The sequence below is a fragment of the Emys orbicularis genome, chromosome 14, assembly GCF_028017835.1.
Source record: "Emys orbicularis isolate rEmyOrb1 chromosome 14, rEmyOrb1.hap1, whole genome shotgun sequence".
Classification (NCBI taxonomy): Eukaryota; Metazoa; Chordata; order Testudines; family Emydidae; genus Emys; species Emys orbicularis.
In genome coordinates, this window is record NC_088696.1 from 18,661,892 (window position 1) to 18,674,009 (window position 12,118).

The 12,118-nt window shown below is 44.1% G+C and overlaps 1 protein-coding gene across 1 annotated transcript; it reads left to right on the forward strand.

Moving 5' to 3' along the window:
• The first annotated feature begins 3,390 nt into the window (after window positions 1–3,390).
• PDCD2L (programmed cell death 2 like) lies at window positions 3,391–10,744 on the forward strand. Its single transcript, XM_065416546.1, has 7 exons — window positions 3,391–3,537; window positions 4,572–4,735; window positions 4,883–4,952; window positions 5,499–5,896; window positions 6,800–6,913; window positions 7,939–8,090; window positions 10,589–10,744. The coding sequence occupies exons 1-7, from the start codon at window positions 3,406–3,408 to the stop codon at window positions 10,717–10,719; spliced, it is 1,161 nt and encodes a 386-aa protein (XP_065272618.1). The 5' UTR covers window positions 3,391–3,405; the 3' UTR covers window positions 10,720–10,744.
• Window positions 10,745–12,118: the final 1,374 nt, after the last annotated feature.

The window sequence follows — 12,118 nt, forward strand, 5'->3', positions numbered from 1 at the left end:
ACTCATTTTGTAATTCATTATAATGTAGTTTAATTTTATGTATGAGGCGTTGGAGAAGAACCTGAGCAAAACTGAGTCCCAGGAGGAACTGAGCTGCTGTGCTGCAAACCAGGCAGAAAACAGGCTGACCACTCAGTTTTAAATAGAGTCAGTGATGTTTGCTCACACAATAACACCGACTAGAGTTGTAGTACAACACTGTGGTAGAGTTTGGCACTGTCAAAAAATTCTACAACAAATAAGTTCAAATACAGTATCATGATAATATGTGGTACATGTAACACGTTGCAGATGCTGAGTAGCAGTGTTGTCCTTTATTCCCCCTTTATTTTCTCTCTCAGGAGACATTAGTCCAGGGGTCGGCAACGTTTGGCATGCGGCTCACCAGGGTAAGCGGACCCGCTTATTTACCTGCTGACACGGCAGGTTCGGCCGATCGCGGCCTCCACTGGCCGCGGTTCGCCATTCCGGGCCAATGGGGGAAGCGGCGCGGGCGAGGGATGTGTTGGCTACGAGCCAAACGTTGCTGACCCCTGCATTAGTCACTCATAGGCCTCGCATCTGCTCCCACAGAAGTTATGAGTTTTGCTATTGATTTTAATGCAAGTTCAATATAAGGTGCGGAGTGCTCTCCAGTTCCTTATAATGAAAATATTTGCAGGTGCTCAGCACCTTACAGGATCATGCCTCAAATCCAGACACCTAAGAACATCAGATAGCCCCATTGTCCGTCTACCCCAGTCTCCTGTCTTTCAACAGTGGTCAATGCCAGATGTTTCCGAGGGAATTAACAGAACAAGGCAATTACTGAATGATCTAATCTGTCATCCAATTCCAGCTTCTGGCACTCAGTGGCTCAGGACACCCAGAGCATGGTTTTGCATCCCTGATCATCTTGGCTAATAGCCATTCATGGACCTATCCTCCATGAACTCACCTAATTCTTTTTTGAACCAAGTTATAGATTTGGCCTTCACAACATCCCCTGGCAATGTGTTCCACAAGCTGACTATGTGTTGTGTGAAAAAGTACTTCCGTATGTTTTCAACCTATTAATTTCATCAGGTGACCCCTGGTTCTTATGTTATGTGAAGGGGTAAATAGCAGTTCCCTGTTCACTTTCTCCACACCATTCATGATTTTACAGACCTCTATCATGTCTTCCCTTAGTCTTCTCTTTTCCAAGATGAACAGTCCCAAGGTTAATAGTTTTTAATCTCGCATTATATGGCAGCTGTTGCATACCCCATAATCAGTTTTGTAGCCCTTCTCTGTACCTTTTCCAATTCTAATCTATCTTTTTTGAGATAGGGTGACCAGAACACCCTGCGGTATTCAAGGTGTGGGTATACCATCACTTTATATAGTGCCATTATGATATTTTCTGTCTTATTACTGCTCCCTTTCCTAATGGTTCCTAATATTGTCAGCTTTCTTGACTGCTGCTGCACATCAAGCAGATGTTTTCAGAGAACTATCCACAATGACTCCAAGATCTCTTTCTTGATGGGTAACAGCTAGTTTAGGCCCCATCATTTTGTATGTATAGTTGGGATTATGTTTTCCAATGTGCATTACTTTGCACGTATCGGTCATTTTGTTGCCCCATCACCCAGTTTTGTGAGATCCCTTTGTAACTCTTCACAGTCTACTTTGGACTCAGCTATCTTGAGTAATTTTGTATCACCTGCAAATTTAGCCACCTCATTGTTTACCCCTTTTTCCAGTTCATTTATAAATACATTGAATACCTATAATCACTTTTTTATTCCTTAGCCCCTTTTCCTATAAATGTTATATACACAACTGTTAACGCCTCAATTTTTGAATTTCTTATTCTATCCCCTCAATGAAACCTAGACTGATGGGAAATTCTGAGATTATGTGAAAAAAGATAATATGGGGGGGAAATAAAGCACATTAAAGTGTGAGATAAATAATCTTAAGGGTTTTTCACTGTTAAGTGCCTGCACCAATGTAAAATTTAATTGCATTATCATATCAGATTTCTTTGGGGCTCTTTGTTGATGCAGTGTCTTTTTTTTTTTTTTTGCACTGAGAGACAAGGTGAGTGAGGTAATATCTTTTATTGTACCAGCTATTCCCTCATGGGGTTGTCAGGCATCGGGTTTTTGACCAGCCCGGCCGGTTGAAAAGGGATGCTGAAAGGGCTCCTGGAAGTGGCCGGCATGTCCCGCCGGGTCCTAAGCACAGGTGTGGCCATCGGGGCTTTGCATGCTGCCCCTTCCCACAGCGCAGACACCACCTTGGGTGCCGGCTCTACAGCTCCCATTGGCCAGGAACCACAGCCAATGGGAACTGCAGGGGCAGCGCCAGGGGTTGGGGGAAAGCACAGAGCCCCCTGGCTGCTCCTCCGCCTAAGACCAACATGCTGCCACATCCGGGAGCTGCCTGAGGTAAGTGCCGCCCGCACCCCAAACCCTCTCCCACACCCCAACTCTCTGCCCCAGCCCTGAGCCCCCTCCCACACTCCCTCCTGGAGTCTGCACCCCAATCCCATGCCCCAGCCCTGAGCCCCCTCCCATACTCCAAACCCCTTGGCCACAGTCCAGAGCCCTCTCCTGCACCTCAAACCCCCACCCCAGAGCCCACACTCCCTCCCGCACCCCAAGCTCCTGCCCCAACCCAGAGCGAGTAAGCGAGGGTGGGGGAGAGCGAGCAACCGAGGGAGGGGGGATGGAGTGAGCAGGGGTAGGGCCTCACAGAATGAACAGGGCAGGGCAACGAGTTCGGTTTTCTGCAAAAACAAAGTTAACAATGACAACCCCATTCTCTCACCCGCCGGCCTCTCTAATAGCCTGGGACTGACACAGCTACAACGTCTTTGCACTGAGGCATTTACCCTGTGGTATATGAATTGCCCCACTCTGCCTCCTCTGAGTCTTTGACTAAAATCTCACTTGTAGCTAAAAATGCTGGAGCAAATGTGAGCGCAAGGGCAGAGCGCACGTCGGTCACGGCGCGGTGACCGTGGTCACCCCCCAGCGCCTGCAGACGGTGGGTGGACACGAAGCGCTGGGCAGCAGCGTTCCGGGCTTGGCCAGGCGGGGGCAGCTCATTCAGCAGCGCGGCCCCGACAGCGCTGAGCCTACAGCCCACGGGGTGGGGCGCGGCCCGCCCCGCCCGTGAATTCAATGTGCGCACAGCCCCCGCCCCCATCCACCGGGGCCTGCCCCAGCCGCGTGGGGCACGCGCCCTTCGCCCGCCGCACACGGGCTGCTGGGAGCGAGCCGGAGGGCGGGCTTCGCGCAATCCCCAACCCGGCGCTCTGACTCCGGGGAGGAAAGTTTCCCTGCCTGCATTTGTCCCCTCTCGGCGGCCTTAGTCACGTGGGCGGGCCCGGGCCCACGACGTGCTTCGGGCTCAGGGTCCCCTCAGGCCAGCATGGCCGCCTCTGCCTGTCGCGCTCCGGAGCCCCGCGTGCTGCTGGGTCTCCGCGACGCCGCCATCCCGGACCCCGGCCGGGACAGCCTGCAGCCCCCGTCCTGGGCCACCAGCACGCTGGGCGGCTCTCCGGTAAGGGGGCCCCTGCGGGGGTGGCCGCGGGTGCCGGACAGGGGAGGGCGGGCTCCCGGGCCGGTAGCGGAGCGGTCGCTGCCGGGGCCAGCCCGGGTCGTTGCGGGCGCCCTGAGGGCGGTGCGAGGCTTGTGCTGCTTTGTAGCGCAATAGCAAAGCGACCTGCTGGTAAAATCCACCGTGCGGGGTCCCCTACAGGGCAGCGGCTCGGCGCCAACGCGGCTGGCGTTTTACCCCCGGATCCTGCCCTTACCTCTGCCTGGGGAGAGTCCCAGTGAGCCCTGGGCACGCACTGGGCTCTGCCCGCCAGAGCTCGCCGCAGGAGCTGCGCCTCAATTAGTGTAATGAGCTTAACCAGGGATGTCAAAAGACCTCCGCTTTCTCCAGCGATTGTGCATGCTCAGTTCTCCTAGATGCACCTGGCACCTGTCAGCCCGGCTGGAATACGGGCTGGTATTTGAAGGATTTTTGCATAGCCATGTTAAGTCAGGCCATACTGGCTCAGACCAATGGGCCACCCAACCTAGCTTCCCGCAGTGGCCAGACGCTTCAGATGGAAGTGAACACAATAGGGCAGTTACTGAGCAATCCATCCTCTGTTGTCTAGACCCAGCTTCTGGCAGTCAGAAAGTTAGGGATACCTAGAGCATGGGGTTGCGCCCCTGACCATGTTGGCTAATAGTCATTGATGGACCTATTCTACATGAACTTATCTAATTATTTTTTAAACCCAATTATTCTTTTGGCCTTCACAACTTCCCCTCACAATGAGTTCCACAGGTTGACTATGTGTTGTGTGAAGAAGTACTTCCTTATGTTAGTTTTAAACCTGCTGCCTATTAATTTCATTGGGTGAACTTTGGTTCATGTGTTATGTGAAGGGGTAAATAACACTTCCATATTCACTTGCCCCACACCATAATTTTATATCCCCCTCTCATATCCTGCCTTAGCAGGTCTCAATGCGTTAAATACCACTGTGCAGTGCATCTTGAAATCATCCTTAATCAAGGCCACTGTTTTGTGTCTCCTAGAATTGTGCCCCTTCAGTAACCGTGACTTATCCTTCTTGTGGGATCTGCGGTGCCACCCTGATGCACATAGTGCAGATATATTGCCCCCTTGAAGGCTCACTATTCCACCGTGTCATTAATGTATTTGCTTGTGCCATGAAAGGCTGCTGGGGAAAATCAGAAAGGTATGTATATGGTTTGCATTTCTCTTCTGAGCCTTCTGAGTGGGTGCTACTGTAATACAAAAAATGAATCCTGTTATCTTCATTTGCCTTTATCACATTAATTACTTGTTTTTCTTAAGTGTCACTTTCTTATATTTCACTTTAAAGCTGGAAAGTGTTACGCTCCCAGTATTTGCAGATGCAAGGAAAAGAAACACAAGATTGCAAATTAAAGCAGGTATAACTTGCAAGTATGATTTCTTTTTAAGTGTGATATATAGAGTGTAATATTTAGGAACCTCAAACAAAATGTATAGTTTCTTCACAGCTGAGATTTTCCTATTACAACTCCCTTTTTTTTTTAAACTATGGGTGGGTGAGAATAAAAATGTATGGTTTTCATACTGATAGACTTGAAGTCTGTTTGTATAGTTATTGATTAATTTGACTTGGCAATAAACGAATCAGATTTGTTTTTTTTGACAGAAATGGTGAACCATAATTTTGTAGTAAGTCCTACCATTGTTCCACCTGCCACAAGGATTCAACTTTTAAAAACTGAAGTTATAATATATCCTATTCCATAGATAAATCTTAGCATATTATACATTTGTTTTGCATGTTTCTCTTTGTTTTGGGCATTTTTAGTGTCAGTATCTAGCATTGGGGGAAAATTAAATTAAGCATTAAACTGAGAAACTTAGTTCCTTCATTTGTGTCAATAAAAGTATGTGTGAAATGTCTTAGGGACACAGCTCTTGAAAATTGTTCTTTTTATTCTCAGAAACAAGAGAATAACTTTGCAACAAACGATTGGTGTGATGGAGCAGATGACTGGGGAATTTGTGATGAAACAGAATATCCTGTGCAAACCACCAGTCACCTACTTGGCTTAAACACAGTGAGCAGTTCCTCCTTGTCCACAGCCACAGTGTGTGCATCCCAGTTTCAAGGACTTAGCCTGTCAGAAACTACAGATAGCTCTGATTCCTTACATAGGCCAGTTCCATGTGGAGATGGGATAGTAATGCCTACCTCTTGTCCCAGATTCCAGTCCTACTATATCAGTGTTGTGGATGAGGAAGACTACACTGACTACCTTGATACAGATCATGCACACAAACTTTTAAAGGAATATCAACAGAGGGAGGGCGTTGATTTGGAACTGTTGATGTCAGAAAGGTGAGAATAGGCTTATAGTCTGTGCTGTTAAATGAAGACTATTTGATAAGCTCCTGTCTGCTGACCTCTTCCAAATTAGTTAAATCACTATTCAAGGTCTAAAACATTAGAGCATCAGTCAATTTTATGCTATCTTAATTATATATTAACAATTAATTATGTTTGATGTATGGATTATGTCCAGTATACTCGTAGTTCTCTAGATTAGTATTGAAACTTCCTTTTCCTGTGGATTTGAGTAGGGGGATTGGATGACTGAGAGATGGACCCATAGAGACTTTATGAAGGAAGTAGTCTGAAAAATAGATTTTGGACATTAGAGTTATTGTATGCTGCTAGAACACTTGTGTAGTTGACCACTTATACCAGGAACAATTGCCACTCTGTTAGAATGTAAAATAGTCTTCCACAACAGAAAAGTGGGGGCTCAATCTGGTACTTAAGTATGAAAGATCATATCACTTGCAGGATATACATACATGCTTCTCTGAAGTAATTTTCCCGTTCAGTTGAATGGACCTTGTTGAAAGAGTATGTTAGAGGACTTGCAATTTTGTATTGGCAATAAATAAAAACAACACCAAAATTAAAAACTGGAAGGGCTTTGAGAGATCACAGAAGGGAATGACAGTAGATATAAACAATATGTGGTGGATTTGATTTCATGCATTATATTACAGGTTAGTTAGAAATAGCTTTAATGATTGTGAGCCAGTGAATATCTAATTACACTTTAATAAAGGGTTGCCTCTAATTTAAGAAACAGGTGTCATTTCATTATGGGTAATGTAACAAGAAACTTCAAAAGTGTGTTGTTTTTTCCCCAGAGTAACCATACTTATTTTTGAACATGTATACTGTACTGTGCACCTTACTGGCAAAATTTCCCCCTTATTTGTCTAGTTTTGTTGGTGAAGGTGATAATGAGAAGTATGAAAAGAGTGAAGTCAAAAATAGGGACCATGTGTTCCATAAATTTATGAAGAGAATTTCTGCCTGTCATGAACAAATTCTAAGGTATTTTGATAATCTAAACATGTTTTTGGTGGGGTGCAATGTCAGTCATTTGTGTCAGAGAATGACAAGTCTTTGATTTGACATCACTGAAAATGTAATGGTTTTTAAAATTTATTTTAATTTTGTAAGAGTTGTTAAGTGTGGTATGTGTGATACAGTAATAGATGACAAAAACAAACCGTGTTCAGAACAAGTGAGAGTCTCACCCCCTGTTCTGACCCCTTTATGTCAGTAAAAATGGTTGGAGGAGCAAAGAGCCCTGGATTTGGTCAAGGGAGAACTGAGGAAGACCGACAAAGACAACCACTGAGACTCTGGCGTGTGTGTGAGGAACAGGGCTTGTGGTGGAAACGTTAGTACACAGATCATTGGCGATCCCGAGCAGCAGTACTGTCCATAGGCAGCTGATAATCCGCTGTTGTAACTCCATCCCAGGCCCCAGAGCAGCCCAGAAATGGAGAGGCACACCTTAGTTTCATTACCTTTGGACTATGATTTCTGTGCTGTGCTTCTCAGAGGTGCAGAACAGTATCCCACATGTTGCATTGAAGCAGAAGCTACCTTTTAACAATGGTTCTTGGCCTCTTGGGAGATGAGGGATCTGTTGTACCAGAAATGTTGTGCTTTACTGTAATGGACCACACTATTGCAAGATGTTAAGAGCCCTCTGTTCCCAATTAACTGGAATTGCATGACTGCATTTAGGGAGAGTTGAGGGTACTGCACATCTTATAGGCATCAGTCAATAGCTTCTGTCTTCTTTTAAATATTGGGAGGCTGCATTGTTTATCGCATCCAGCTCTCTTGTATGACCCTCTAAGTCTTTCCCCCACTTTTAACCTTTGAATAATGGATGAATACTTCTAAAACTTAGGGCATCAGCAGGAATCCAAATCTTTGCCTATTTGTACTGCAAGCAGCTTCTTAGATTTAGAATCCCAAGTACTAATGTGACATTGTCATGTGTCTTTGTCAATGAGATTTAGTTGCAAAAAATGTAAATAAGGGGTCTTTTTCTTCTCTAGATACTCCTGGGGTGGCCAGCCTTTATTTATAACATGTCCTTCATCCAACATTAATAAAATGGTTCCAGTCTGCAACAGCTGTGGAAGTAACAGAGTCTTTGAATTTCAACTTATGCCAGCACTGGTCAGCATGCTGAAGACTGTTGATGCAGGTTAAATCTTTCGTTGCTTTAACTGAATACTAGTCAATCTGCTGGTTGATTTATGATTATAGTGGCCTGGAATTTAGGCTGCTTCTTGCAGAATGTACACAGTGAATGAAATAACTATTTTTAATACCATTAAGCCAATCAAGAAGCCAACTAATATTGGAGGTAGCCTTCTGTTAGGTTGTACTCAATGCTTCTGAGGTCTTGTGAGGACAGCATCTTGTACAAGACTCACTGTTGTTCAATTTTAGCTGTTCAGTTTCCTTTTAATGAGAAGCAACATTCCCATTCCTGTTTGTTCCTATTTACTGGGACTGTTTGATCAAAGCCTCATATTTTCCTTAGTGCCTTTCCAATAAGAGAAGTCAAGAAAATTCCTGGTCCCTGCTTAGTATAATTAACGTGTAATACTAGTCCAAACTGAAGACTTGAGAACTGAATAAATATGTTAAAATTCTGTTTCATCACAAACAAGACTGCAGCCACATACAAGCAGCTTTATTTTGTTTATTTAAAAATCTCAGCAGGTTTTCTTTAAAATCTTGAAGTGACAAAGTACTCCATGTTTACTTAGGAGATTAAACCCTAGTCTACTCTACTAACTTGTGTTGGTATAACTGTCACTCCAGGGTGTGGAAAATCCATACCCCAGAGCAACAGTAATGCTAACCAAACTCCCAGCGTATACAGTGCTATGTCCCTGGGAGGGCTTCTCCCATCGATAGGGCTCCTCCCATTCTCCTGCTTCTCAAGGAGGTGGAGTACCTACACTGACAGGAGAAACTCTTCCGTCAGCATAGGTAGCATCCTCACTAAACTCTACAGCAGCACAGCAAGTGTAGACAAGCCGTAAAAGTTAACAGTATTTGAAGTGAGGAGAGTTTAGTTACTAAACAAAACCATGATTTATTATGTATTTATATCAAAATGTAGTTCAGAACACTGATCATTTAGGCTTCATTGAAACCAACCTTCTACACCAGGGGTCAGCAACGTTCGGCACGCGGCTTGCCAGGGTAAGCACCCTAGCGGGCCGGGCCAGTTTATTTACCTGCTGACGCGGCAGGTTCGGCCGATCGTGGCCCCCACTCGCCGCGGTTCGCTGTCCCGGGCCAATGGGGGCGGCGGGAAGTGGTGCGGGCCGAGGGATGTGCTCGGGACGGTGAACCGCGGCGAGTGGGGGCCGCAATCGGCTGAACCTGCCGCGTCAGAAGGTAAATAAACTGGCCCGGCCCGCTAGGGTGCTTACCCTGGCGAGCCGCGTGCCGAACGTTGCCGACACCTGTTCTACACTGTGGATTATGGTAAAGATGTTCCAGACAAATTGGATTGTGATTTTTCCAAATACATACTGAACTATATTCTTTGTGTTTATACCCATTCAACCTCAATGAAGCCACAGTGGTTGATACAAATGTGAGAGAACAGAATTTGACCCACTGTCTTTTTTTAAAAATTGGAGTAAATTTTAAGGTAGTATGCCCGAGGCCTGCTTAAAGTTCTTTGTGAATTTCATTTAAAGGATTGACAATTTAAAAAAATCACACTTCCATCTGAATTTTATAACTATTACAGTATTTTTTTGTATTGTAACTGACAGAGAAATCTCATTTCTAAATTACTGTATGCTGTTTTGTACATGAGATGGATAATGAAATGTATATTCTCACATTAGAAAATAATTATATTTTAGAGGCATCTGATAGGAGAGAGACTGTGTAATTATATATGTATTACAGAATGATTAACATTCAAATTAAGTTTTATGAAGCAATGGAACATTTCTGCAGCATAGATGACAAACAGGTATAACCAAAACTATATAGTTTTTCCTTAAACATAAGTCAATTTTAACCAAACCTTCTTGGGCTTCTGGGGTTCAACTTTCCTTTAGATACTGAATTATTAATATCTCTCAGCCTGTCATTAGTATTTGAAATCCTGAATTAATGAAGTGGAATATGAGTTTTAGATTATTATTATTATTTTTAATAATGTCAAAGAACTTCTAAGTTTAAATGGAACCTTTTAGGGTCCAGAAACTTAGCACTCAATTAAGCCCAGTATCCCGTAAACACTTACACATTTGCTTACCTTTAGGCATGTGAGTAGTCCATTGGCCTAGCTACTGCCAGTGCCCCCTTACCCCATCATATGCTTACTAGACATTTATAATTAAGTCATTAGGACTTCTCACATGCTTAGTTGAGCATGTGCATAAATGTTTGCCAGATTGGGACACTAATTAGCATCCCACAGTTGTTTAAAATTGTACCAGTCTACCTATCTGCTCCACTCTAAATAGATATTTTAATTACCTGTGGAGAAAGGGCTATATTTTTAGAACTGCACATGAACAAATGGCCAATTAGTTATGTAAATAGCTATTTGTTGCATATTGCTTATACATTTTTGTGAATGCAGTTATAAACAGCTGCCTTTAAATATGTTAACCACTAATACACTACATGTTGTAAACTCTTAAATATTACTTTTTTCAGATCTGTCAGTGGAATTTGGAACAGTCATAGTTTACACATGTGAAAGAAGCTGTTGGCCAGCTAATCATCAGAACCCCTTGGAGGAATTTATTTTTATACAAGAAGATCCTGATCAGCAATTATTTAAATAAAACACTTATTTTCTTGAACAAATAATGTTCTTATTTGAGTAAAATGAAAGTATTTGTGCAGCAAAATGTCACCAAAATATGACATTTTGAAGTCACATGGTAGTGTGGGTTTTTAGTAATTCTTACAAAGAGGTCCAAAACTGCTGTGCTAGGAAGTGAATATTCATACACTTGGTACATGTACAAGATTTGCTACTTTTGCTTACGTACACAATTTTGTATAGTGATTTAGTAGTACATATTCTAGCTAGTAACGATGACTACTTTGAAACTGTTAGGGATGGGAGGGAAAGGAGAAAGGTTGTTCTTATTACACTTGCTCTAGCTTTATTTTGTTTGGCTTATGTTAGCTAGGCAGCATTCTAGAGTCCTGCAACTGTTCATCAGGAAAAGTTGACCCCCCTCTGTAGGGTTCTGTATACCAGTCAGATTAAGTATAAAATACAGGCATTTCAATTGCATTTCTTTATCTTCAATTGGCATTAAGTGAATATGCAGCTTGTGATCCAAGAAAGTGCATTCTTACTATGACTACTGCACTAAGGATGATGAGGGTCTATTTATGAATTTCTGCTGTGATTCTAACACTGAGTTCTAGATGCACAACCTCTCCTTGCATTGAGCTTTGTTAAGAAACATTAACAAGGAGCACAGTAGTGGTTAGGTATGGGCTTGATTGTGAAAACAGGGATATAAGAAGTTTGAGTCCCAGCCCATTTACACACAAACGTTTTTGTATGGGAAGCTTCTAGTACAGACAGCACACATTGCGTTTGTATTTAGCACGTAGAAGTGAAGCTAAGCTGTGCCTCTAAGGCTAACATTTTAAAAACAAGTTAAAACATTATTCCTTTGTAGATAAGCATTGCTAAGCTATGATTATAAATGAAAAGATTTTTTTAACCGAGATGGTGTAGGCACCACGCAGATGAGATCAAAAAGCAATAGACCCCCCTCTGCTTACACTTCAGATGAGGCGGTTTTCACAGCACGATAGCACTCCTCCCCAATCTGTGTTTTTGCAGTGAAGACACAATTGGTGGGGAGGACAGGACTACAGCCACTAGATCCCAGCTGGCAGAGGGCGGAAGCCGTTGTCACCCTCAGCAGCACGTGACCCAAGCCCACCAGGAGCCATTTTTCTGAGCTCTTCGCTAGAGTAGACTTGTGTACAATACAGAAACTGAACCCGGCTCTTCTGCGTCTCCACCCGCCGCTGTCGCCACTTGGCCCTCAAGCCACGCTAGGCACGTTCGCTATCGGCTCCGCGTTCGGAGCGGCCTGTTCTCCTCCCCGCCGGCAGGGGGCGCTGCGACAGTTAGAGGCAGCGGAGGCTGCTTCAGTGTGGGCTGCGGCTCGTCGTCGTTGTCCCGAGCGCGGCCCGGCGCTGAGGAGAGAC